Source organism: Phialemonium atrogriseum (assembly GCF_030411735.1).
Source record: "Phialemonium atrogriseum strain 8032-3 unplaced genomic scaffold QBC33scaffold_1, whole genome shotgun sequence".
NCBI lineage: Eukaryota > Fungi > Ascomycota > Sordariomycetes > Cephalothecales > Cephalothecaceae > Phialemonium > Phialemonium atrogriseum.
Genome location: NW_026848138.1, coordinates 2,217,209 through 2,241,776, shown reverse-complemented (window position 1 = coordinate 2,241,776; position 24,568 = coordinate 2,217,209). Strand labels below are relative to the sequence as shown.

General features: G+C 55.8%; 10 protein-coding genes and 1 non-coding gene across 11 annotated transcripts in view; 7 read left to right on the top strand and 4 right to left on the bottom strand.

Moving 5' to 3' along the window:
• Positions 1–19: 19 nt before the first annotated feature.
• Positions 20–2,476, top strand: QBC33DRAFT_31687 (uncharacterized protein). Its single transcript, XM_060423546.1, has 4 exons — positions 20–196; positions 256–1,694; positions 1,767–1,947; positions 2,022–2,476. The coding sequence occupies exons 1-4, from the start codon at positions 151–153 to the stop codon at positions 2,120–2,122; spliced, it is 1,767 nt and encodes a 588-aa protein (XP_060289065.1). The 5' UTR covers positions 20–150; the 3' UTR covers positions 2,123–2,476.
• A 722-nt stretch (positions 2,477–3,198) lies between these two features.
• QBC33DRAFT_31703 (uncharacterized protein) lies at positions 3,199–5,489 on the top strand. Its single transcript, XM_060423548.1, has 3 exons — positions 3,199–4,597; positions 4,655–4,883; positions 4,946–5,489. The coding sequence occupies exons 1-3, from the start codon at positions 3,452–3,454 to the stop codon at positions 5,272–5,274; spliced, it is 1,704 nt and encodes a 567-aa protein (XP_060289064.1). The 5' UTR covers positions 3,199–3,451; the 3' UTR covers positions 5,275–5,489.
• A 583-nt stretch (positions 5,490–6,072) lies between these two features.
• On the bottom strand, positions 6,073–6,537 carry QBC33DRAFT_510665 (uncharacterized protein; the record flags this gene model as incomplete). Its single annotated transcript, XM_060425782.1, has 1 exon — positions 6,073–6,537. The coding sequence occupies one exon, from the start codon at positions 6,535–6,537 to the stop codon at positions 6,073–6,075; it is 465 nt and encodes a 154-aa protein (XP_060289063.1).
• A 2,002-nt stretch (positions 6,538–8,539) lies between these two features.
• On the top strand, positions 8,540–8,897 carry QBC33DRAFT_554290 (uncharacterized protein; the record flags this gene model as incomplete). Its single annotated transcript, XM_060429496.1, has 2 exons — positions 8,540–8,602; positions 8,781–8,897. The coding sequence occupies 2 exons, from the start codon at positions 8,540–8,542 to the stop codon at positions 8,895–8,897; spliced, it is 180 nt and encodes a 59-aa protein (XP_060289062.1).
• Positions 8,898–10,225: 1,328 nt separating this feature from the next.
• QBC33DRAFT_t8 lies at positions 10,226–10,297 on the bottom strand. The gene has a single exon. It is a non-coding gene; the product is annotated as a tRNA-Gln (tRNA).
• An 807-nt stretch (positions 10,298–11,104) lies between these two features.
• QBC33DRAFT_484218 (sulfate transporter 4.1) lies at positions 11,105–13,653 on the bottom strand (the record flags this gene model as incomplete). Its single annotated transcript, XM_060425391.1, has 2 exons — positions 12,937–13,653; positions 11,105–12,885 (listed from the first exon to the last, which is right to left on the bottom strand). The coding sequence occupies exons 1-2, from the start codon at positions 13,286–13,288 to the stop codon at positions 11,105–11,107; spliced, it is 2,133 nt and encodes a 710-aa protein (XP_060289061.1). The 5' UTR covers positions 13,289–13,653.
• A 978-nt stretch (positions 13,654–14,631) lies between these two features.
• On the bottom strand, positions 14,632–16,340 carry QBC33DRAFT_31431 (uncharacterized protein). The gene is made up of 3 exons (XM_060423527.1): positions 16,172–16,340; positions 15,611–16,068; positions 14,632–15,542 (listed from the first exon to the last, which is right to left on the bottom strand). The coding sequence occupies exons 2-3, from the start codon at positions 15,858–15,860 to the stop codon at positions 14,971–14,973; spliced, it is 822 nt and encodes a 273-aa protein (XP_060289060.1). The 5' UTR covers positions 15,861–16,068; positions 16,172–16,340; the 3' UTR covers positions 14,632–14,970.
• Positions 16,341–16,504: 164 nt separating this feature from the next.
• QBC33DRAFT_31458 (putative oxalate decarboxylase family bicupin) lies at positions 16,505–18,739 on the top strand. Its single transcript, XM_060423529.1, has 4 exons — positions 16,505–17,276; positions 17,343–17,682; positions 17,741–17,952; positions 18,033–18,739. Exons 1-4 carry the CDS (start codon positions 16,881–16,883, stop codon positions 18,468–18,470), a joined length of 1,386 nt encoding a protein of 461 aa, XP_060289059.1. The 5' UTR covers positions 16,505–16,880; the 3' UTR covers positions 18,471–18,739.
• Positions 18,740–19,142: 403 nt separating this feature from the next.
• Positions 19,143–20,735, top strand: QBC33DRAFT_31366 (uncharacterized protein). The gene is made up of 2 exons (XM_060423522.1): positions 19,143–19,189; positions 19,280–20,735. Exon 2 carries the CDS (start codon positions 19,451–19,453, stop codon positions 20,519–20,521), a length of 1,071 nt encoding a protein of 356 aa, XP_060289058.1. The 5' UTR covers positions 19,143–19,189; positions 19,280–19,450; the 3' UTR covers positions 20,522–20,735.
• On the top strand, positions 20,736–22,040 carry QBC33DRAFT_31397 (uncharacterized protein). Its single transcript, XM_060423525.1, has 2 exons — positions 20,736–21,296; positions 21,406–22,040. The coding sequence occupies exons 1-2, from the start codon at positions 20,949–20,951 to the stop codon at positions 21,709–21,711; spliced, it is 654 nt and encodes a 217-aa protein (XP_060289057.1). The 5' UTR covers positions 20,736–20,948; the 3' UTR covers positions 21,712–22,040.
• A 1,632-nt stretch (positions 22,041–23,672) lies between these two features.
• Positions 23,673–24,568, top strand: part of QBC33DRAFT_575279 (bifunctional 6-phosphofructo-2-kinase/fructose-2,6-bisphosphate 2-phosphatase) — a gene marked incomplete at both ends in the record, with an annotated part of 1,823 nt that continues 927 nt past the window's right edge. Inside the window, 2 exons of the mRNA XM_060430814.1 lie at positions 23,673–23,778; positions 23,863–24,452. Of these exons, the coding sequence (XP_060289056.1) occupies positions 23,673–23,778; positions 23,863–24,452 (696 nt within the window). The remainder of the gene's footprint in view (positions 23,779–23,862; positions 24,453–24,568) is intronic.

Genomic DNA, 24,568 nt, shown 5'->3' with positions numbered 1-24,568 from the left:
CTCATTAGGTTCTTTGCAAATTCCTCGAGCTCCTCCCCACTACCTACCTACCTTCCTTTCTCGCCCTGCCAAAGAAAGGACCTTTTAAGACCGCAATTGTGTTCACTTGCTCGACACCCGGCACTCACTGCGAAGAAGCCAAAGAAAAAAATGGCGAATCCAGCACCGGATCTCGAGTCTATCCTGGCCGCTTTAGGTAAATTAACTTGCGCTTCTGGCAAGCCCACCGTGATAGGTATCTGACTTCTCCATCAGCTGCACAGCGACCGCCCAACTCGACCCCCGCGCATTCTCAAGGCGGACATGCGGCTCCTGCAGCCAGCTATCCTCCTGCAGCCCACAACCCCTATGCCACTCAGGCACCGCCCTATCAAGCCGGCCCCAGCGCTTACGGATACCCTGCTCCTTCTTCAAGCGGCAATTTTGACCTGAGCTCTATCAAGCCTGTGAACTCGGGAACCGTGACAATTGCCGATGCGATTGCGCAAGCAAAAGCCTTTGCGACAAAGAACGGGGCCACACCATATGAGCATTCCTCGCCGTACCCCCCAACAAAGGAACCCCGTGGCCCCGACAGCCGACAATATGGGCGCTCGAGATCTCGCTCTCCACCACCTCGCCGTGACGGATTTCGAGACAACTTCAACCCCTACCGGGACGAGCGCCGAGATGACCGTGGGCACCAGCCTCGTGAATATGGCAACGACCGTTCCGTCTCCCCTGCTATTCGAGGTGGCCGTCAAGGTTTCTCGCCACGAGGAGTGAGCGGTGCCCCGAGGGAGAGGTCCCCGCCAAGAGGTGGAGGCGGCGATGACAACACCGAGACGATGCAGATAGAGTCGAGCCTCGTGGGCCTCATCATTGGTCGCCAAGGCGAGAATCTTCGGCGCGTTGAACAGGACTCGCACTGCCGAGTCCAGTTTGTGCCGGCGTCCAACCCTAATGACCAGTTTCGCATTTGCAAGATCACGGGCCCGCGTGGTCGTCGCGCCGAGGCCAGAGCCGCGATTAATAGAATCATCGAGGACAGTGGCATGGGAGCGATTGCCCGTGCAGGCCTGGACACCGGACGTGAGCATCCACGTGCTCCGGAATCCGTTTCCGTCAAGGAGGACGAGGATTGCCTCCAGATCATGGTTCCCGACAGAACCGTCGGCCTAATCATTGGACGCGGGGGTGAGACCATCCGCGATCTCCAGGAACGGAGCGGCTGCCACATCAACATCGTTGGCGAGAACAAGAGCGTCAACGGCCTCCGCCCTGTCAATCTGATTGGGCCCCAGCCCGCTGCGATGCATGCCAAGGACCTGATTCTGGAGATTGTCGATAGTGATAGCCGGAATGCCAACCAGGGCGGCGGCGGCGGCGGTAGCGGCGGTGGCGGTGGCGGCGGTGGCCGCCCGCCAAGGAACGACAATATGCGGGATGGAGTTGGTAGTGGTGGTGGTGGCGGCGGCGGCGGCGGCGGCCCGGAGAAGATCAACGACGCCATCTACGTCCCATCAGAGGCCGTCGGCATGATCATTGGCAAGGGCGGCGAAACCATTCGAGAGATACAGAACAACACCGGTTGCAAGATCAACGTCTCTCAATCATCGGGGCCGGGCGAGGTCGAGCGCGAGATTGGCCTCGTTGGCAGCCGCGACGCCATCAACCGTGCGAAGCAGGTCATCGAGGAGAAGGTCGAGGCAGTGGTGAGTAGAACATGGCATCTACATGCACTCCAGAGCGGCGGACGAGAGACTGACAACCTACCTACAACACAGCGAGCCAAGAATAGCGGCGGTGGTGGATTCGGGGGTGGGCGTGGCCGCGGGCAACCCCGCGATTATGACAGCCCCAACTATGGCCAACCCTCTAACAATAGCAGTGCTGCCCAGAATTTGCCTCCGGCTGTCCAAGCCCCTCCCGCTGGCGCCGGTGGAGCTGCTGATCCTTATGCTCCATGTGAGTTTGCCTGTTGATTTCCTGCCCGTGATGTCTGGCACACCCGGACGTCCAATTGACTAACTCTTTCGCAGACGGGGGCTACCAGGCCTATCTGGCGCTTTGGTACCAAGCCCTGGCTTCTCAGCAAGCCCAAGGCCAAGGTGATGCGGCCAAACCACCGGGAACCGCGTAGTCTGCTGTGTGACCACCGTGGATCTGCCATTGCAACCCGATGCGCTTTTTGACCTGCTCGCGTCCCCTTGACACTCTTGACATCGTGCCATCTCGTTGCATCTTGACATCTTGACGACTCGTCCGTGTCTGATGCGCCTTGGCGCTGCACTTTGATACTCCTCCCACGAACTTTCCTTGATACCTGGATACACACGATGATTAATCTTTGCGGCGTTTCCGGACTTCGGCATACTGGGACTGACTGTACTACCACTGATCACGGCTGTTACGCATACATACGGCTGTTGCGCATTCTTTTCCCCCCAGGCTCGCACACCTCGACATTCTATGATATCATCCAGCTGCTGGTCACTTGAGTTCCCCATCGGTTTCATGTCTTAGGGACTGGTCTGTCTACTTGCGCGACTTCGCCATTGCCTGCATGACCAGTTCTGCTCTCTCGACGTACTCGGCTCTTGAATGAAACGAAACCCTGGACACGCACTGTCGTTAGAACTGCTGAACGGGTCGACATGACTTGGAACCCTCTTGGACATGTGGCATCCCCATCATGCTGGGTGGACACGGCTCAGCAATGCTGATGGCCAGCCCTCCTCGGCCGGCCGCCCCCCTGCTGCCGTGCCTTTCGTGCATTCCATTTGACTTTGCCGAAAGATCCTGACAGTCGACTGCGCTTTGATCCCGTCTAGCATAGCAGGCATTGATTCACAGGTCCGGCTGGGAGCTGACCACTCACCATGGCGGCAGGACCACCCCATCGTGTGGGCCCTGTTGCTGGTGGTGGTATGGCTCCCAATCTTGACTGGGACAACATGGAACTTTCTTGCAATTTCCTTTTCTACAGCGCTTCTGCCAAGCTTCTTTTTTCCTCTTTCGACTCAGGGGAATTGTAACTCCCAAACCGGGAAGGACGGTTGGACGGCTGGACGGCGGGGGGGGACTGGCCCGAACGAAGTTGCCGCTTTTGTACAGTAGCAATAGTAAGCAGAAAAGTCATTTTGAACCTACCTACCTACCTAACTTACTTAGGTAGCTTGTGCAGGTACCTAGATGTCCCCTTCCTACCAGACGGACTTGCCATCTTGCGCTGGTGAAACCTTCCCTACGAACAGGACATCTGTGAGGTGACGATGCGGCAGGGCAAGTGCCAACGTCGAGTCCTCCATCCCACTTCCAGTCCCCCATCCCACTTCCAGTCCGTCTCTTCTTCCTTTTCTTCTTTACACTCACTCGCTACGGGTACCCGATAACCATTTGCCTAGGTAGTTTGGCCTTCTATTATACCAACCTAGCTTTACACTCCGCTTTCCTGGATTGACAGAGAAAGATGGCTTCCGGCCTACCGGGCGACTTTGTCCCCGAATCTCTCCCCATATCTCTCCCCGTGTCTCCCGAGTCTCCCGAGTCTCCCGAGTCTCTCGAGCCTCCCGAGTCTCCCGAGTCTCCCGAGTCTCCCAAGTCTTCGGGGCCCGAGGGGTCTTCACCCGGAGCTAATAAGCAGGTTGTCCGTCATGAGGTTGTCAAGGCGGATCCTAGCCGCTACATGGAGATCCATGCCGTGCGCTGCACCCATAACGATTTCCTATTCGAAGACGTCCCCCAGCCTGTTATACACCAAACAGGTTCCAGGCCTGCCGAGCATCTCACCGGTCTCATGCCCATCACCTCGGTGAGCGAATTTCTGCAATCTCGCCCTGGCTGGGCGTTTCTTGTGGTCTTCTACCACTTGTGTGGCTATAGCTACAACACCGCTCCCAGACACCAACTTGGGGAGATCATGCCCGTCTCGACAAGCTTGCACAAGACCTTCAAGCGAGTGACCAAGTACCGTCGTTCCTCGATGGATCCTCCTTTCCTCCGGCCGCCAGTCTCAATTGGCAGTCACGCGCCAGTCTCAATTGGGAGTAACTCGTACGGCGAGCCTCAACTGTACTCCAAAACGTTCCTCTACCACCATCGCGAAGCGCTGAATGACGCTGGCGGCCAAGGAAAGAGGCGGGATGAGGTGGATGCCCTTCTAAGGTATCTGGCCCTGGCACCGGTCTTTGGCGGCCAGTTCGACCTGTGCGATCGGGAGTTTGCGAGCCGATGGGTCTCTCGCGACACGCTCGAGTACCTTTTCTGCCCACATGAGCCCCTCGTAATCTCATCTGTCGACAGTGCGGGCGAGGTCCATCACTCGGCAGTCATTCTGGGAAAGGTGTCCAAGGATCTCGAGTCTGGTGAAGTCAAGCTTGTTTGTTGGCAGTGGGCATATTGCTCGGTGGAGCTTTGCCGTCGCATGAAAGTGTTGACAGTAGCCGCCACCAGGGACAGATGTCCCATAACTGACTTGCCCGCGTACCCCCTGAAATACGCCTCTGATGAGATAAAGCAGCAGCTCGCCATCAGGGGCCAGAAATTCTGGGACATGGTGAGACGCCCTGTTCAAGTGGAGTACAGCGGGTGGGACGCGAATCGGGGCGCTCTTCATGTACGTCTTCCACCCCTACACAATATGGAAGTACACCAGCTAAATGGGCAGCGGTAGCCTCCTGGGTCCAGATTCATGATCGACTACCACACCTTCCGGCAGTTTCAAGGGGAAGCCGAAGCGTTCAACTTCGACCCCGACGAATACGGACGAGAGGTCAAGGACCCGTACGATCCTTACCCTAAATCGATCCCCAATAGTCAGGCAAACTTGATATTCCATATTACCACTCATCTTCCGCCGGAAATCTACGGCTACCGATTGCAAGGGGGCGCTCATGAGTGGAGTAAGTCGACCTGTTCTCGTCCTCCGTCTACACAGATATCGTTCTAACCAAGCAACCCACAGTTCCCCTCAAAGTCTCCCAAATAGTATCCAGTTTCAAGAAAAGCGATATGCCCGCGTTTGACCGACCTTACCTTGATGAAGTTGCGTCGAAAATGCTTTCCATCAGCATGGATCGCACCATGAAGCTACGCCGCCCCGTTTCTCGCCACAACGGCCCCCTGATTCTACATCTGCGCGGCCGCCCAGGCACAGATAAGACGGCGATGGCTTTGGCTTTGGCTGACCAGGTGGGCGTGCCGCTGGTTCCGGTGCGGTTGAGTGGGCTCGGCAGCTTGGACGGCCTGTTTGAAAGGCTGGAGGCGTTCCTGCAGCGGGTGGTCCACGCCTAGCAAGCGATGTTGCTGCTGGACGAAGCCGACTTCTTGTCTGGGGGCCAGCTTGTCGGGTCGGGCTCCGTGGACAAGGATATCATCGCGTCCTTTTTCAGCATGGTCATATATCGGTATCCCGGCGTGGTGGTATTGATGAGCAGCCTCGATTACACTGTGCCCAAAGTGCTGCAGCACTTCGTCGCCATGACTGCCAATCTCGATGAGGAGGTGTCACCGGCGACTTCATCAGCTGATGTTCGTGGTTGACCAAGGGAGCGAAGGAAGCGAAGGAAGCGAAAACGTTTGGAAGTTTGGGCGGTGGCCTACAAGCGGCTAGGATTGGTTATCACCGAGTCTTGCAAGAAGACCAACAGCTTGTTATAACTCATGATATCGCAGGCGATCGAGCGTTAGAACAGACAATAGGTTGAATATGGACACAGAGTAGTCAGTTAAACAATAGAAGCGAGTTGTCTTGGTCCTCGCACTCAATTCTCGGCCAAGGTCTTGTCCCAGCTGCCCAATACCCGACATTTATCAGTGGATCAATGGCTGCTTCATGGCAAAAAGAAACCCCCTGAGACTCGATGGCCGAATCATGCAACTCCAATGTCATTCCTGCTTCTTCCCAAGTCGTGATATCATATATGTAGTGGTGGTATGTCACAAAAATTAAATCTCCTTCGCAATGCAAGCAAAAAAACCCCGCCGACCCTTTCGCCAGAAGCGCCGTCCCTCCCCCACCAAAACAAAAGGATGCTCTCAGATGCGCCCATGTATAAATAAATGGCGTATATACCAGCTCAAACTCGACGCTCACGATATGCGCTGCTTTTTCCTTCTCCGGCTGTCGTCGGCCGTCTCCCTGTCGGCGTCGACCATGCCCTTCCGGCGCGCCTCGTCCTTGCTCCCGCCCCCGCCCTTCTCCGCCTTCTTCTTCTCCCCCTTCCGTGCCCGGGCGAGAAGGAGGTCGTCATCGACGACATGGTCCTCTGCTTCTTGCCCTTTTTTCTCCTTCCCCTCCCCCTCCGTCGTCTCCCCGTACTCGTGGTTGTAGTCGTAGTAGTAGTCGTCGTCCAGCCCGCCGACGCCCTCGTCGGCGGCGCAGGCGTCGCACTCCTGGTCGAAGCTGTGGGCCTCGACCAGGGCGCCGCGGCGGCACTCGCCGAAGACGCCGGCGTTCTTGGCCTCGAGGCACGAGAGCTCCTGCGTCAGGTCGTGCCAGGTGAAGGCGTGGGCGCAGCGGGGGCAGGTGCCGGAGAAGGTCACCATTCGGCACATTTTTTTTTTTTTTGGGGGGGGGGTTCTGTGTCGGTCGCGGCGGTTTCCCGTTGGGGGGAGGGGGGTTGGGGGCGGTTTGAGGGGGGAGGGAGGAGGGTTTTCGGTGGCCGATTGGTTGGTTGTTGCGCGCCTCGGGAAGGATGTGACTGATGGATGGGGTCCCTGGGCCGATCGATGCCTGGGGTGGGTCAGTGATCCAGATATTTGGAGGTTGATGAGGTTCCCCCTTTTTCCTCTCGCGGGGGACGTGTCGGGGATCACGCCATCGTATGTGCAGTACGTGGTTGACATGTATGGAAGGGTGAAGTGCTAGGGTAAGAAAAGAGAGAGACGGGCTTTTACCTCGACTCAAGGGGTGTTCGGTCGGTCGTTCCGAATCGTCTCCTCCTTCGCCGTGGTGTGACTGGTGGTGGCGGGAGGTTCCCCTCGGTTCCGCTCCAACCGCGGCGGATTCCGTCGTAGACTTGGGAGGAGGTTCGAAGAGAGCTCGCGCGACGCGTAGGGAGAGGAATCGACTGAGAAAGCAAATGATAGAGTGAGGTCGAATTCCTAGTCGCGGCGGAGGTGGACCAGGCGGGGAGGAGGGTGGGCATGATGCCCGTTAGCCTATTTGATAAAATAGATGCGTGGAGCCGAAAGCGGCCTAGATTGGATCACGACCTCAATCCTGTACGTGTAGCGTGGCAGAGAGGTACAGTACGTACCAAAACAGGGATTCCAGATGGAACCCCTGCCAAATTTCGCCGGTACGGATTACTAGTGGACGATTTGCAGGGCAACAACCGTGCGCTAGGGAGAAGCCGCCCCTGGCCGACGCAAGTGCGGCTTTCCAGCTTCAACTTCCATGTTTCTGGTCCAATTTGGTAGGTATGTTTACCAATTTCCCACGTTTGGGAGGGGGGCAAAAGAGGCTGCCCTTGAGCCAGCTCTTTCCATGTTTACTAACTCTCAAAGATACTTCTCTTCGTTCTTCCAAAACACAACTTCGTGGCCAACCACAAACAAACTAGGGACCAGCCAATGTGTGGTAATATCTCTCGGAGATCTTGATATCTGGACCTGCCATGCATTCATTCTCCCTCACATTCTTGCCATCCGTACTCCAACCTGTAGAGCGGCAGCACAGGGCCAGCTAGTGAGGCGGCAGGTTTAGAAAGCCGCGCATGTCTGCCTCGAAGTGCGAGATGTTAGCTTCCGATGACATTTCCCGTGATGGCAGCCTGTAGGCCGACTGGGGTGGACAGATCAGGACTTGAGTTGGGCTTCAGGAGACTACTGGGTATTGCCCCACCACTGACCAAGCTCGTGGGAAGTAGCAAGTTGACATAGAGCCATTAGAGCCTCGAAGATATCGGCGACCTCGGGCACGTTGGTGACCGAGTCCTTTCCGGTCTGTTTGCACCTCTTTGAAGGTCTCCAACATCGAAAATACTCTCATGTATGACCCTGACATATGATCAAAGAGTGGGGCCAAGGAAAGCAGTCAAAGAGCTTGACGTCCTCAGTGAATTGAATACAGGCCATGTAAAATGCACTAACGCGCCGGTAATTAATAGCTTTTCTCATCCTCTTCATTCTTCATCTCTAACCTGTCTTCGTCGTTAGCGGTAATTACTTGCCGCATTAACTCGGGCAAATATATTCACACAAACAACGGATCGACTCGCAGGTGTCTCAACAAACCACACGCACACACAGCATGGCAATCCCAACTTGTGCTACCGGTCCTGGCTCTGGCCCTGGGCCAGATGCACCTCGCAAAATCCACCAAGTTGGCCCAACGACCCTGGACAAGTGGAAACTCCCAATGCTAGAATCCTTCCCCCAATCCGATGCCTCGGTTTTGGAGGTTCGAGCTTGGATCATGGAGAATCTCAAAGCACGTGGCCTCGACGATCTTGGCCCTCTCAGATAAATACAACATGAGATCAAGCAAATTCCCTGGACCGGAAGTGAGTTTGCGCGCCTGGATCAAGAGCAGGTCAAGGCCCCCATATCCGACATGCTCTACAGCTTCCCGACCTCTGCCAAATACGTCGCGAATGATATCTGGGAGCTCATGGAGGTTAGTTTTCTTTTGTTTCTCATGTCTAGTATTTCCCCAACCTTCACTGGTGCTTTTGCATCTTCATTTTGTCCTGTCTCATTCCACCTAAATTAGCAGCGGGAGGCTAGCCACACTTTATCCAGGCCCACCGGAAGGAAATGAGCCCAAAGCAGTGTCAGTACAGGAACCAGTGCAGGTACAGGTACTGGTGCGGGAGCCGGTGCGGGAGCCGGTGCGGGAGCCGGTGCGGGAGCCGGTGCGGGAGCCGGTGCGGGAGCCGGTGCGGGAGCCGGTGCGGGAGCCGGTGCGGTAACTGGTGCAGGTGCAGGTATGACTGTCGTCTAGATCCAAACATATATGTGTTACCCAAGACATGAGCTGACTTGCCCATATAGCCTAGCGCCAAGGAGGGACAGGCGCAGGGGGCACGCTACCGCGAAGACAAGACGGACGACGATGGCTTGGGATGTCTATGCTTTTTGATAATGCTTGTCATCTACCTCTACTTTATCTTTCTCTGTTTCCGTCACTAGCTGTACTTCGAGTTGCCCGACAACTTTGCCATTTGCTGGTGTTTTGGGCAGCTTTTTTGGGCGTTTAGCTTGTGGACGGCGGCTTTGAGATAGGGAACGGTCCTCCATGGTACGGCACTTTGATAGCGTATGGATAGCAATGGGGGATCACCATGCAAGAAATAAAAGATTCTGCAGTGTCTGATAGTTTAGCTCGTCAGCGTCCCCCGGCTCCCGGAATATTAGTCTTCCGCTTGTTACCATCTGCTCTATATGACTTCCCCAGCACATCCCGTTCTCCCCATCAAGACAAAATCCTCCAGCTCTCTCCACCCACCAGCGTCAGGTGTCGTCTTGTTACATTTCACAATCCGTCTTTCCTGTCGTCGTCATCCAGGCGCTCCAGCACGTCTCGCCAGAACTGCGCTCGCTTCCGCTGGAACTGGCCCCGACGAAAGTTAGGATGCGGCACTGCTCAATCAGGGGGTCGAGAAACTTGCGTGGTGGTACCCCGGCATATGGAAATAGCCGTAGACGTCCTCTGGGTCATCAAACGGTCTCCATGGGATGAGTAGTTCCAGATCGAAATCCTGTCAATGTTATTATAGAGTGTATAATTATATATTAACTGCACAAACACGACAGCAAACTAGCCTACTCACTTGACTCTGTATCGTATGTCAGCTCATATGTCTAGATATTGGAGAGTGCCAATGGTACTGCTGTCGGAGGCATTGGCTTATCCACCATTATCATTTCGCGACTGTCCTCAACGGACCCTGATCTTGGGCCACGCCGTAGTAGCTCGCTTCATGAGGGCAGGCTGTTCAGTTCGATAATATGTGATGACAGGAAATAAATATCTCCTGTGGTTGCTCCCATTTATTTGCAGACGCCAGATAGCACGAGTATTAGTAGCAATCCTAAGACAATCCTTCTGGGTCTATGGCCATAAAGGGTTTGCTATAGTAATTAACATGCAACTGGTGTAGCTTGGAAACAACTTTTTGGGGGGAAAAAAAGAAGAAAAAAGGGGAAAGAGAGAACGAGGAGATGTTGAATATAGGAATTGATTGACAAGGGCGAATTGGGCAATGTGCAAGTATAAAAAAAAAAACTGAAAAAGATAAGGTCCTGGCAGGGTTCGAACCTGCGTTGTCCGGATCAAAGCCGAACGTGATAACCTCTACACTACAGGACCGTTGTTATGTGGGAAAAGTAGCACAAAATTATATTATAGGTCAGGCTCGGGATGAGTAAGCTTTCCTGCGTTATTGGCAGTCCAAGTGGCACCTGAGACGCACAGACCAACTTCGATCAACACACTCTGCTAATTACTGGTAGTGTGGCCCTGCTTCAGCCGATTCCAACACAGGAACAGTCTCCCTGACCGCCACCACCCCGGATTTCATGTCCGGGAGGGAATAACTTCATTTTATGATTTTGCTGAGACCTCGGACCTCAGTTCTGTAAATGAAAATGGATTTTAGTGCGCTTGAGTAAGTTGAGTTCGTCTCACAACACAGTAGTAACTAATATGGTAATTCATGAATCAATTTGATGAGTTGAGAACAGGGCGGCCCCATCTGGAGTTCTTTCAACTGGCAATTTATTTAGCAACATGAGATGTCCTCATGCACACTCTGTACACAAGAGAAAGCGGCATCAGGACCGGCCCAACCACGAAGTTGGAGGACACACTGGGAGTCTAGATCAAACATGACATACTTGGACGCTATCTAACTCTAGACGATGGCCCTAGTATTTACAGTCCCTGTGTGAGTAGATAAAGTGGTGATATCCAACGCGAATCGACGAGGAGAAGCATTCATGATCTCGTGAAATGAGCGTGTGTGAGCGTGTCTGTACACTCGCCATACATTTCGTAGCTCAGGAAAGCTAGACACAAGAGCCAGACAGGCGAGGAGGGGGAAGAAAAAACCCCCCAAAAAACCCTAATAAAACCAGAAATGTCCCCTTTCCATCCCAGCCCACGAGCTACAAACACTCACGCATTCTCCTTATGAGACGAGGTAACCTTGCCATACTCGCTCTCCATCTTCTTAAGCTCCACATCCTCCTCCACAAGCGCACGCCTCGGCGCCGCCACCGCGCTCGCAATATCCGGGAACAGCTTGGTCGCCTGCTGCTGCTGCTGCTGCTGCGCCCCATCGTCCCCCGACGACGACAACGACGACATCGCCGACGCGTCTACAATGTGCCAGCCCATGCGCTCGAAGCGCTCGCGCACGTACGGCGACATGCCGACGAAACGGATCTCGACCTCGTCGCCGCCGTACTTCCTCAGCTCGGCGGCCATGCTGCGCAGGTGCGTGACGGCCGTGGTGTCGACGTGGTTCGCGCGGCCAAAGTCGAGCACCACGAGGCCGATGGGGTGCAGCCCCGCGGCGTCCGACACGCCGGCCCGCCGGCGCAGGCGTGCCACGCGCTGCTCGCCCACCACGGACCAGTTGCGCTCGGCCTCGGACCCGTGGGCGCCGCCGTGGGCGGGCGCGTGGTGCGTCTTGACCACGTCCAGCACGGCCGTGTGCACGGCGTACGCGTTGGCGAAGAAAAGGCTCTCGCCCAGGCGGAACACGTGCGCGTCGGCGGGGACGCCGCTGCTGGGGATCCCGCGCCGGGACTCCTCGATCGAGGCGGCCAGCTCCGACTGCTGCGAGGGGCCCGCGCCGATGGAGGACATGCGGGTGAAGACCTGCCGGAGGACGATGTAGACGATGTTGAAGCCCACCGAGGCGGCGATGCCGATCTCGCTCGACACGAAGAGCGTCACCCAGAAGGCGATCATGGAGGAGATGAAGTCGGCGAGGGAGGACTTCCAGTAGCGGTAGAAGACCTGGGGCGGGGAGATGAGCGGCCACACGGCGCAGATGATGATGGCCGCCAGGGTGGCCTTGGGGATCCAGTACAGCGTCCCGACGAGCTTGAAGATGGAGATGAGGACGATGGCCGTGGTGACGAGGCCGCCGAGCGGGGACTTGACGTTGCACGCCGAGTTGACGGCCGTCCGGGACATGGCGCCGCCGACCCCCATGGCATGGAAGAAGCTGTTGAAAAAGTTGGTCACGCCGTAGTAGGCGATCTCCTGGCTCTGGTCCGTCACGTAGTTGTTCCGCACGCCGAACGCGCGGGCTACGGCCGTGTGCTCGACCGCGGACCCGACGAAGACGGCCACGCTGCGGGCGGCTACCTTGGCGATCAGATCGCGGTTGGGGAAGCGGGGCGGCTCCTGGCCGTTAGCTTGGACCTGGGCAACGGGGAAGAGGTAGTTGGACGGGTCGCCCCTGTTCTTGTTGACGGCGTAGCCGATGCCGGTGAACAGGACGAGGCAGAGGAAGGCGCGGGTGATGGACAGGAACCAGAGGATCTTGTTCTTGTTCCACCTCTTATATGCATGGTCGAGGATGGTCAGGAGGACGATGCCCGAGAAGCCAATGGCGCACGAGTACCCGTTCGCATCGGGAAGCTTGTTGAAGATGTCGTGGATCTGTCGCGCGGTGCCGTCGCCGACATTAGACTCGCCCAGAAGGGAGCTCATCTGGTTGAGGATGATGGTGATGGCCACTGCCGAGATGAATCCGCTCAGGATGGGGAGAGAGATGAACTCGAGGAGGAAGCCAAGGTTCAGGAAGCCGATGATCATGCCGTAGACACCCATCATGAGAGCAACGGCCGAAGCGATTTCACTCGGAGGGTATTCATCTTTCAACTGCTCGACAGCTTCCGAGGTGAGAAGTCCGATGAGGGAGGTTGGACCAGTCGACAGGTCTGCAAACAGCACATCCGCTTGTCAACAAGCCTGTACTTTAGGGAGAGGACTGGGGGACTCTCGGCCTGGGGAGTACCTGCCTTTGGTCGTCCCCATGAAGCAATAGATGGCGGACGGAAGCCAGCTCGACATGAGGCCATATTGCACAGGGATGGTCGCAATCTTGGCATATGACAGCCCCTGGGGAATAAGCATGAGCCCGACAGTCAAGCCAGCTATCACGTCGTTCAGGAGCCATCGATAGTTGTATCGAGGCAGCCATCCGATAATGGGTAATTTGTCAACAAGATACTGGCCCGAGGCTCTGGGAAGAGCGCGGGCCCCCTTTACGCCCAGCTGGCCCGCTCGATTCCAGGTTACGTCGTTTTTCAGGTCATCTTTGATTATCTCGACAGCCTTCATGATGGGAGGACGGCGTCGTTGTGTTTGTGTGTTTGTTCTCTTTGATTAAACTCGAACGGTGAGCGATGTCCGAAGAAGAATGGGACTACGGACTACAATCGGCAAGATGGGTCCCTACGGAGGCTGGGCGGTGTCTGGGAAGATAAGTCGGCTTTGAGTCCATCGAGAGACCCACAATGACCACAACTTCTACATGCTCCTACGCTGCTGACCTGGCGGGCAACACACACTGCCTCCATGGTTTCGGACGTGCAACCCAACCTGGACGCCCCCCGGCAGATGGTTCTCGGTATTCGGTGTTCCAAACCCGGCATCAAGGTCGAATCTCGCAAAGTTGCCGCCGTGAGATTCACTCGACCAGACAGTGTGTAGGGTCCAGTCAGGACTCTATTGGACGGCAGCCGTTGGAGAGGTTGATCACGGTGCATGGCGAACAGATCTCAATGGTATAAGTGCGGGGTATAGCCAGGGAATAACTGGGTTGATCAAATAAGAGTCTCGATGTTTCAGCCAATCCTTAGCAACTGGTGCCGGGGACCCGGACTGGAGTAAGCAACAACACCGCAGTCTAGGTGAGACAGGGCCACGGTCGGATTCGTTAGGTTGGACGTGAAGCGCGGGCCATGAGCTGCAGATCTGACTAGCTCTTGCCAGTTGTGCGGGGAAAGATGGTGGCAATGGCTGCCAACTCTGATCGTCATCCAAGTGTCCAAGGTTCAGCTCAGCGCCTTCTTCTTTTGGCGAGCATGGTTTCTCCTCACCGGCGGCATCGAGGGTCGGCTGTCTTAGTCGCCGTTGCTGAGGGGATGGGCACTCTCTGATTGCTGGAATCGCACCGACCGACACGCAAACAGGCCTAGGCCCAGGCCCAAGGAGCAATCGGATCGGACCCGGGAGGGGCAACGAGTTCGTGCATTAGACGTCGCCCTGAATATCGCACTGCATGTTGAGTTGCAATCAATCCCGTGGGGTGTCTCGACTCCCCAGCTTTCGAATGCGGCCATCCCGTGACCCGTGTAAGTGAGTAGGTAGGTATGTAACAGTGCCTAGTCAAAGTGGTAGTAAGTGGGCTATACTTTTCCGCCGTCTGGGCAACCAAGTCACAATGGCTTAACCCCTCTCTTGCAGTAATTCGTTGATGTCATGGCAGCGAAGGAGTGGCTCTCGATTCAAGCGAGACCATGGAAGGAGTTGATGTCTAGAGAACCCCGCAATGGGAATTCCGGGAACGAGACGGAGATGAGGGGAAGATCCATCTCAAAAAGGGTTGGAAAAAGGGGGGGTACAAGAGGGGTGGAATGAGAGGATGAGAGGGGGTTAGAGAGGTACGTACATGCATGCTGCACTTGCAAGTTGTAGGAGCAACAGTCGAGTTCGACTTTGATTTGGGACGTTCTTGGGCTCCTAATAACAGTTGTTATTCATTTTGTCAAGACTACCATAGTATTTGGTCCATTTCCCAAGCCTGGGCGAAGAGCGACTTTGCCGAACTGCCAAGGCCGACATGGCTTCGAACACAGGTACCCACTTAACATATGTCCCGCGCTGCATGTGTTGATGAGAGAGCCACATGCGGACAGACCCGAGCCGGACACGGCACGTGCGTGCCCCATATCTGCCGATGAAGTAATGCTCCCCTTTTCGAGTCGGCCCAAAGCAAGACTAAGCTAAGCTTCGTCCACTCACTCACTCGAGTCCTCCGGCCAGAGAACCCAGGCAATGACGGCAAACAGTTTGAGCCCTGCCGCCGCCCATAGGGCCCCAGCTATACCCAAAGAACTGTGCGCAAACAGGCCGCCGGCGACGGCACCGATGAGGAGCATGACCGGCGCTGCGAGCCTGCGGTTCCGTTCGACGTTGTGCAGCTTGAAGAGGTCGGCGTCCGAGAAGAGGTCACAGTAGATGCTGGTCAGGACGACGCTGGTGAGGGCGTTGTACTTCAGCGCCCTGCTCGCGACGGCCTGGCCGCAACTCTGGAAGGCGACCAGGGCGATGGGCACCAGGACGTTCCAGCTGACGTCGTCGCCTCCTCCACTTGGGCCGAACGTCACCAGCGTGGCTGCTAAGACGATGAGGAGAACCTGGAAGGAAAACGAGGCGCAGAGGACCCATCGGCGCTTGGGCGAGAAGTATCGGTGGAAGCGACTGAACAAGAAAGATCCGACGCAGAAGCACGCGAGGGAGGTGCCGGACTTGATCCATCTCGTCGACTCGTTGGGTGCCGCGAGCCCGAGCCCAATGTAGACCGTGTTTCCTGCGTAACGTATGAGTATCCAAGTCGAAGGCGCAGCTATACTCCTGGGGCTGGGTCTTGCTATATACCTGTCTGCATAGACACGAACGAGCCCCAGATGGATATCGAGGCGCTGTCCAGAAGGCCGGTGATCAGATAACACAGGATCAGGACGACATCAGCCCAATCGCGATCGATGTCGACCATCAGTTTCCGGCGAATGTCGGCCGTCCGTGACTTGGCAGTCCTCCCGACCAGAAGGGGCTGCTCTTCGTCTGCCCCGTTGCCATTGGAGGGCGCCGAGCCTTCGATGGCGCCATATCCGTTGACTCGATTCATCGCCGCTGGGATCGTTGATCTGACGGGAGACTGGTCCGTTGCAAAGCAGGAATGGAAGTAGTTAACAGGACGTTCCGAGTTATAGGGTTTCTACGGGATGATTTCGGTGAATGGGTTCGGGATTGGCCGGAGTGAAAATGTTTGTCCCGAGGTCGAGGTCGAAAGTGTGGAGGGAGCCGTATTTGGTTTCCAGGTTTCTCTAGTCTGTCTGCCCGTGAAGAGTCTCAGCATCATCCATCCAATCCACCTCTTTGAACGTGGATACATACGTATTTCTCAAGGCTAATTACCTCTGACTCGGAGAACCGCACCTCTGCGTAAGCTCGAAATTGCCTCGACCCCTGGAAGTTCAGCTCAGGGCTCGGTTACACGGCCCCTTTGCCACAAAGTTGTGCCTTGTCGGCTGCACTTGCTCAATTGGTGTTGGATGACTGTTTGCGGTGTTACCTCGCAAAGTTTGCCCTGGATCGACGTTGGTTGTCCGGAGTAATTTCCATCTACGTCATATCCGTGAGCTCCGCCCGAGCTCTCGGCTGCAGCTCCGCTATTCCCGGACCTGCAGAGCCCCGCTATTTTGCTTATTCGTCACATTGACCGTCGATGCATGTTTCATCAACCACAGAAGACCACGCAGTAGGAGCCTCGGATATCGTTCGGTATTAGTTTGCGGGGTTAGCTCGCCATGCCAAGGGGTTAAGCCGGGAAGTTGACTCGTCCAAGAATGGGGAGAAAGCTTGGAGCTTTGAGCTGTCGAGCTTGGCAAGCAACTGCAGGCAAGAGCTTCCCGTCCGAGCTTGAGGGGTCGAAGGGGCTGGGAACCAACAATTGCGTGATCTGGGGCCCCCCAGTCCGTCGTTCTATGACGTTCCAGACTGTATAAAATCCAACTTTGCCCAACAAGCAACTCTTACTCTCTCTGTCCTACTCCGGCTTATTTTCGGATTCCCCAAGCTCTTGAGAATCGTAGCATCTGAAAGTTGTCCTGTGCGTCCTTGTGTCCTGGACATCAACGTCTGGACCATGCATCTCCACGCAACTGGTGGACTTGGGGCAAAGCTCCTCGTCGTCGCGGCGACTTTGTGCGAGCTGTGCTCAGCCGTTCCTGTCGAGGATAGTCCCCGCCAACGCCTGCTGCTGGGCCTGGACCTGCCGCCGAAATACAACACATACAAGGGCTCTAAGGAGGCACCGCCCTACACGCCGGGCAATGAGGATCCCCTCGACCACTTCATCGACGCCGTTGGCGAAAAGCTAGACCCTCTGCCATGGCGCAACGGCGAGGGCGCTTCGGTTCTCGGCCCCTGGAACAGAGACCGTGCCAGGCAGGGTCCGGATCTCGTACGCCCGCCAAGCACGGACAAAGGTAGTATGGCGAATATGCGATGGAGCTTTGTCGATTCTCACATCAGAATCGAGGTAAGTTTCTCCCTTAAGCCCCGGACTCGTTGGAGGTTCATCCCCGGCTGACCTGCTGTCTTCCAGGAAGGTGGCTGGACTCGCGAGACGACAATCCGAGAGCTCCCCACAAGCATTGAACTTGCAGGCGTAAATATGCGCCTCGAGGAAGGCGTTATCCGCGAGTTGCACTGGCATAAGGAAGCCGAATGGGCATATGTGCTGGAAGGCAAGGTCCGCATCACAGGGCTTGACTATGAAGGCGGCAACTTTGTCGACGACCTCGAGAAGGGCGACCTCTGGTATTTCCCAAGCGGAGTGCCTCACTCCCTGCAGGGTCTCAGCCCCAATGGCACCGAGTTCCTTCTGGTCTTCGACGACGGTCACTTTTCCGAGGATTCGACATTCATCCTGACAGATTGGTTTGGTAAGAACTCACCCATGATTAAGATTGCATGGAAACCAGCAAGCTGACTCGATATCAGCCCATACGCCGCGTTCCGTGATTGCGAAGAACTTCCATCTCGCCCCTGAGGTTTTCGAACACGTTCCTAAGGACGAGAAGTACATCTTCCAGGGGACTCTGCCAGGCAGCGTCGACGAGGAGCGGCCGCGCGGCAGGGGGGCCAAGAAGTCGAAGCACCAATTCACCCATAAAATGCTGGATCAAGAGCCAAAGGAGACAACTGGCGGCCAGGTAGGCTAAAACTAACTCCCATTCCAGGCCACCTCCCCTGTATCTCAATGGAGGGTGCTAATGCGACGTTTCAAAACCAGGTCCGTATTACCGACTCAACCAACTTTCCCATCTCGAAGACGATCGCTGCTGCCCACGTCATCATTGAGCCAGGCGCACTCCGGGAAATGCACTGGCACCCGACAGCTGACGAGTGGTCCTACTTCATCCGGGGCCGCGCGCGCGTGACAATCTTTGGCTCGAAGGGCACAGCCCGGACCTTTGATTACATGCCTGGAGACGTGGGCATCGTGCCCAAGAACATGGGCCACTTCGTCGAGAACATCGGCGACGAGCCCGTGGAGATGCTGGAGATCTTCCGCACCTCTGAGTTCAGGGATCTGTCTCTGTTCCAGTGGATGGGCCAGACGCCCAAGAAGATGGTCGTCGACCACCTCTTTGCCGACGACAAGGAGAATGGGGACAAGTTCTGGGACGAGGTCAAGGACGCGTGGAAGGACGAGGTTACGAAGCCGTAGGGAGGAAGGAGGAAGTAGCGCGGTACGGAGGAGCGACGGAGCATATAAATAATAGTCATTGGAGCTAGCTTGACATTCTTCCGTGTATATTTCAGTCGAAAATAGAGATATCCCAGTATTTTTTGGAAGTCATAACGTCTCTACATTCTGTTCTCGGGATTCTGTCAGAAGTTCCCCGCGATACAGGTCCAATAAGGTCGCCTAGCCTAGATGGAAATGTGAGAACAGTGGAATCAGCTTCTAGCGTTTAACCTCAGCTAAGGCATTGCGCGTACAATTCGATGACTGCAAATCAGCAGGCTCTCATTTGATGTCATGCACGTCTTTGGACGTTGAACTTCTGCCCCCACTTTCGTTAACCCAAAAGAGTGGGACTGACCACGAGTGGGGGTCTTGGCATTTGGCGATGTGCGGGGAACTTCAGACGGTGAAACGTCCTGCCGATTACCGATGAATCCCTGCAATGCCCGGGCCGGGCAAGGACCTTGCATATTAGGCATCCATCTGAGATGTGAGGATGGGTGATCCAGAGAAACAGACATAATACGAGTGAACGGCAAAAAGAGGTAAAGGCAGCAACCAAGGGTCATCCCCACTGGAGCAATACTTAATACGGCATGCATCGAATCCTTACTATCCGTCCCGCTTGGCTGCAGGTCAAAGTGACCCCCCATCCAAGCTGGCAAGCTCTTCAACACCAGGGCATGTGTCCAGTGTTTGTCAGGCCTCTCCCACTTGCAAATAAATTGCACGACACACCTTGGCCAGCCAGACGCCAATGAGGTGTCTTTCCACTGACACATTGGAAGGTAGGGAGCAGCATCAACCGCTGGCTCGACCCGCTCAGACATGCATCTGGAGCCGAAGAGGACGCCAACTAGAGCGTAATCACCGATGCCCGGCAGCCCAGAGACACGGCCACTGAGTCTCCGTTGTGTCTTCTTGACTGAGGTGCTGAGTTCTATTGTTTGTCCCGGATCATGGGCTTTCCGCGCCACCCTGCCTGTGTCTGGTGCCAGACCACTCAAAGTTGCCAAGAACTTGAACCCCTCTCTGTCAACTTCACCTGGAGAAGATTCTCAGGACGAGAAACCCTTCTACCCCAGGCTCTGCTCTGGAGCTGGAGGCTGCTATGGCTGCATTGCAGGAGTAAGCTGCCGTACAGTCAGCGAATTTTCGAAGGATTCAACATTGCCCGGTCTCGTTGGCAGAAGATCGTTGAAGGAATCACGAATTCAACGTTCCATTCCAGCTCCGTGACCGGGGGTCCAAGAAGCTTTATCGAAGCACTATATTACCATGTTAATATTAATGTTGTTCTTCGCCCGGAGTTCGCACCCTGTGTCATCCCCACGACGGTGGGTAAATGGCCGGTAAAACCCATCCGCTCTCTAATATTCCGTCCCACAGCGAATCCGGGAAACCGTACTCGAGCCTCCCCTCGCCTAACGGTACTCCGCTCATTTGTTTCCTGGTTCCTGGGCGCGCTCGGTAGCGATGTGGACACGTCCAAAAAATATAACCGACTCTACCATCCAAAATCACCATCGCCATCAATGACCAAGGCGTTGTCGATCGCCCAAAGTTTAGGAATCGGAGGGGAGAGCCTGGATCTCGATGACACGATGCACACCGAGGACCATGGGGACGACAGCATATATGGTTCGCGCAAGTGCTGGAGGTTGCCGCGTGCCGCCTCCCTTCCTCCTGCCAATGGCTGCATTGGAGGCAGGCTCCCCTCTCCCCCTACTGCAAGTATATATTGCGGTTGCATCCTCTCCATTCCTTTTTTTGTTCACGATCTCGACAAGTGTGGGATCATGGAGTACGCCACTAGTGCATTGCGCCTGGCGGTGAACCGCCATTGGATATCATTGGATATCATTGGGTCGCACCGTTGGACGAAGAGGTGTGAATGGCCGAGCTGGAATGCGCGGGCGCGGCAAGGAGAACGCCCAAGCCAAGCCCCTCTCTCTCCATATCCTCTCCAGATGGAAGATGGCCTGGGCAACTTCACTGCCGCGTTTGCGGGATCCTTCTGGGTGGCCTGATGGCACCTCAGAGGGGGGAAGACACGGCTCAGCCCGAGACGACGTGGTATCGTGCCATCAACAGTTCACCTTGATTGGCGCAGTTGGCTGACGAGGCGGGAAGCAAGCTGTGTCCAACACTGTGGAGTAATGATGCTCAAGATGAGCATCATTTATTCCTGCTTACGGTGTCCAACGTCGCGTGTCAACGTCAATTTCGAGTTCATCACGACCTTCCTTTCTGATGACGCTCTAGGCCACGTTAATATATCGAACCGGATCTAAAATTACTTGCCAGGATGGCTGGGGAAGGGTCCGGCAGAAGTAATATAAGGAGCGCAAACTTCCTGTCGTTTGGCTTGCTGATCCACAGCAATCCCCTTGCTCTTCTTGCCGAGAACTACGAACTCTACCTTTTACTACTGCTGCCCCTTCCGCTCCCTGCAACATGAAGCTGTTCTTCTTCCTAACTCTCCTCTTTGGCCTCGCTGTCGCACTCGAGCTCTCCGAGGTCGAGAAACGGCAAGACAGCCCTAGGACACAACGGAGGGCTTCCCGGCCGCAGAAGACCAGTGAAATTTCCCCCTTGACAGCGGCAAATAAGCCCAACGGAGCGCCCGCCGAATATGAGGTTGGCACCGCCTACGTGGCGCACAAGCGTTCTACGTCTGAGCTCAGGGAAGTGACCCCGGGACTGGTTGATGCCGGCCTACGCCGCCGTCGCGAGAGTCTCCGCACTCTGCGGCTACTGCAACGCCAGCTCGCGAAGCAGGAATTCTACGAATGCCAGAACTCTGTGAGCCGAGCCCCTTCTCTCAACGCTCCCTCTGGCGCCCCTTGCCCTTCCCAGACATACTACCTGCTCTAGACCCAGACCAGAGAATGTGGGCTGACCCCATGCATAGAGCCCCGCACCCAAGGACGCGGACTGCCAGGCCATAGTAAGCCAGGTGCAGAGCACGAAGCAGACGCTGGTGGTGCAGACGAACGCCTGCCTCACCTTCAGCTACCAGACGTGCCTGGGCTACTTCTGCTCGCTGTGCGACACGCTGGCGACCACGACCGACTTCATCGGCAGCCAGCTGGACTCGGTCGAGTTCCTGTGCGTCTCCGACGGCAAGGCCGGAACCATCGTCGGCCAGGACTCGCCGCAGTGGGACGTGGGCTTCGTGCGTGCCGGCAACGACATCCCGACGTACGACGTGTGCTGAGGGTTAGGGTCCCGGGACGGTCGGGTGGGCCGAGCTGGTGAAAGCCGGCCTGGCATGGGCTGAAAAAAGTTGTAGGACTGCTTTGCCAATCCAACTTCTGTCTTGATCTTTGGCGTGCGGAGATATGGCTATCTGGGATGGGAAGGTTTGCTTGTCGAATATATGTATCGGTAGTCCCCCATGGCTTTTCTTTCTGCTGGTTTCAATGTAGGCAGGAACGTTTCCCATAGGCCCAGGACCCTTATTCAACATATTCGGTCCCGGGCCAAGCAATTAAATCCTATCTATGGTGGTGCCTGACCAATGGTTTTCTGCATCGCGCTGCCGGTATGGTGACAAACATGACGAAACGAAATAAGGGGGGAAACATCAATTGGCAGCACCATATTCCGTACATAACCGCCAGTCAGGCTTATCGCCTATCTGGCCTTATCCTTATCGTCATCAGCACACCCGGACCGGGCCCCGCAACTCTATGCCGCCTTTTCCCGCTTATTTGGTCCAGCCTTTTTAAGCCCAGGCACAACGAGTCCAGGCCCTGACGAACAGCTGCCAATCTCCATTACCCCATCACGTGGCCAACTTCAAAGACGCGATGGCTCAACCAGGAATGAAGGAGCGGGCTATTGCAGCATTGCCCTGACGTGGGAGTCACGTTGTCTCTCTGGGGTGGTATTTGGCGCAAATATCGTGGAATCCCATGACTGTGCCTGCCAAGTACAGACTTTTTGCTGCCCAGCCAGCTGGGCCGCAATGCCGAGTTTCCCGCCCCAAAAAAACCCCTGTGCTGCGCTGCGCTGCCTCTGAGAGTGAGCTGAGAAGTTCTTCGTTACTCTGCTTTGACTTCCTTTCAGGGTCTTGAGAATTCCGGCATTCCGGGCTCCTGCCCTTAAACAAGCGTCCATTCAGATGCCGGCTTATCCCCCTTGGCTTGCAGTGACAGGCTGCAGCTGTCTGGAACCTGATGATCACTAAATCTTGTCACATGACGGACAAAGCAAAGCAAAAAATGGCTTATTTTGTGTCTTCAACGCACCCATTTGACTGTCCTTATTAATATTAGTCTTGTTGCTTGGGGTTCGTGCAGCAGACACAGCGTTCCAGGTGACCAATCTGCCCACACCTCTTGGAGAGCGGCAATTCTCGAATTGCAGCCCAAGGGGGTTCTGCAAGGCTCAAGTTTACATAAAATCTCTAAAGGGTCGAGTCAAGCCACACAGCCCCAAACCAAGTTCATTCTGATTTTCCGTGGGCTCTCTCGGCCCCGGCCAAAGAGCCTCGGCTTTGACTCCCAGGTCCAATACGGTCCGGGCCAACGGCTTGGGCAGCACAAATGATGGCCCGGAGCCGGGTAAGAGCTAGTGGGGTTCAACGTTTGTTCCATCAGATGTGCAACAGCCCACCAAACATGGAACCAGTGGGTGTGCGGGGTGAGTCTTTGGGGGTGAATGGGGTCCCAGCTCGGGTCGGCTCTTAGACTAGTGGCCTTGGCTATTGCCTGCCCGAATTTCAGCCCTGAGATTCCCGATACGACGGAGGCCTATGCATGATTCCTGCTCTGACCCATTGGTCGTCATTATCTTTTTATCTTTGGCTTCCCCTCGGGACTTCCCCCTCCAGCAACTTGGACTTTTGACGCTCTTCATCTTATTGGATTCTTCTAGATGCCGACAATAGGTACCGTACCTAGCTACCTTGCCTATTAGATCTCTCCTTACCGTATTTCCAAACTACCTGCGGATCCGTACTTCTCTTCAAAGCCGCCTGCTGCTGTCAAGGCTTGGCAGCAAATCAGCAGCTCCACAACCGGGCTGGGCTCTCGTCCCGAAGCATCTGAGCAGTCTTCACCCTCGAATTCGCATGCATCTCGAGTCAATTCCGTTTTTACATGTTTCCTTCGACTTGTTCCATGCTTCGTTACTACCCAAAATCACCGCCTGCGCCTTGATAACACCGCAAAAATGCCCCGAAAGATTAATGGCGTAGGGATCCAGGTCGAGGATACCCAAGTCTGTGTGGTCATGGTTGGGCTGCCGGCCCGTGGAAAGAGCTATATCGCGCAGAGAGGTAAGCTGAGAGATGCTCGAGCCTAGATCCTGCTCTCCCCCGGGAGCGTGGTACGATATCTGACCAGTTTTGCCCGATTCCCAGCCCAGCGGTACCTTCGATGGCTCGACATTCCTGCCGAGACTTTCAATGTCGGCAATTATCGGCGTAACAGTGCCCCCCAACCTACAGCCGATTTCTTTGACACAAACAATCCCGAGGGCGAGCGCAAACGACGAGCCGCCGCCGAGGCTGCGGTGGCCGACATGCTGAAGTGGTTTGCGAATGGAGGAATCGTCGGCATCTTGGATGCCACCAACAGCACCAAGGAGCGTCGCAAGTGGGTCATGGATGAGGTCGCAAAGGCCGGGGTCGATGTCATCTTCGTCGAGTCGAAATGCGACAACGAGGAACTAATCCTTGCCAACATCCGCGATGTTAAGACCACCAGCCCGGACTACAAGGGCAAGGATCCAGAGGCCGCGGCGCTCGACTTCCGCAACCGGATCCGCAACTACGAGAAGGCCTACAAGAGCATCAACGAGGATGGCGATGAGGACGACTTGACATATTTGAAGATCATGGACGTTGGCAAGCAGGTTATCATCAACCGCATTCAGGATTATCTCCAGAGCCGCATTGTCTATTACCTCATGAACCTGCGAATTCGCCCGCGGACCGTCTGGCTGTCTCGCGCAAGTGGCGCGGGGGGGGGGGGGGGGGGGGGGGGGGGGGGGGGGGGGGGCGGGGGCGCGCGGCGGGGGGGGGGGGGGGGGGGGGGGGGGGGGGGGCCGGGGGCGGTGGGGGGGTG

Excerpts from the sequence above, each read along its gene's own strand:
- QBC33DRAFT_31687 (XM_060423546.1), top strand. The coding sequence starts at position 151 with ATGGCGAATCCAGCACCGGATCTCGAGTCTATCCTGGCCGCTTTAG. Across the intron at positions 197-255 it reads GTCTATCCTGGCCGCTTTAG|CTGCACAGCGACCGCCCAAC; the intron begins GTAAATTAACTT and ends CTTCTCCATCAG. Across the intron at positions 1,695-1,766 it reads AGGAGAAGGTCGAGGCAGTG|CGAGCCAAGAATAGCGGCGG; the intron begins GTGAGTAGAACA and ends CCTACAACACAG.
- QBC33DRAFT_31703 (XM_060423548.1), top strand. The coding sequence starts at position 3,452 with ATGGCTTCCGGCCTACCGGGCGACTTTGTCCCCGAATCTCTCCCCATA. Across the intron at positions 4,598-4,654 it reads CGAATCGGGGCGCTCTTCAT|CCTCCTGGGTCCAGATTCAT; the intron begins GTACGTCTTCCA and ends GGGCAGCGGTAG. Across the intron at positions 4,884-4,945 it reads AGGGGGCGCTCATGAGTGGA|TTCCCCTCAAAGTCTCCCAA; the intron begins GTAAGTCGACCT and ends AGCAACCCACAG.
- QBC33DRAFT_31431 (XM_060423527.1), bottom strand. The coding sequence starts at position 15,860 with ATGAATCGAGTCAACGGATATGGCGCCATCGAAGGCTCGGCGCCCTCC. Across the intron at positions 15,543-15,610 it reads GTTCGTGTCTATGCAGACAG|GAAACACGGTCTACATTGGG; the intron begins GTATATAGCAAG and ends TACGTTACGCAG.
- QBC33DRAFT_31458 (XM_060423529.1), top strand. The coding sequence starts at position 16,881 with ATGCATCTCCACGCAACTGGTGGACTTGGGGCAAAGCTCCTCGTCGTC. Across the intron at positions 17,277-17,342 it reads ATTCTCACATCAGAATCGAG|GAAGGTGGCTGGACTCGCGA; the intron begins GTAAGTTTCTCC and ends GCTGTCTTCCAG. Across the intron at positions 17,953-18,032 it reads AGGAGACAACTGGCGGCCAG|GTCCGTATTACCGACTCAAC; the intron begins GTAGGCTAAAAC and ends TTTCAAAACCAG.
- QBC33DRAFT_31366 (XM_060423522.1), top strand. The coding sequence starts at position 19,451 with ATGGGCTTTCCGCGCCACCCTGCCTGTGTCTGGTGCCAGACCACTCAA.
- QBC33DRAFT_31397 (XM_060423525.1), top strand. The coding sequence starts at position 20,949 with ATGAAGCTGTTCTTCTTCCTAACTCTCCTCTTTGGCCTCGCTGTCGCA. Across the intron at positions 21,297-21,405 it reads TCTACGAATGCCAGAACTCT|AGCCCCGCACCCAAGGACGC; the intron begins GTGAGCCGAGCC and ends CCCCATGCATAG.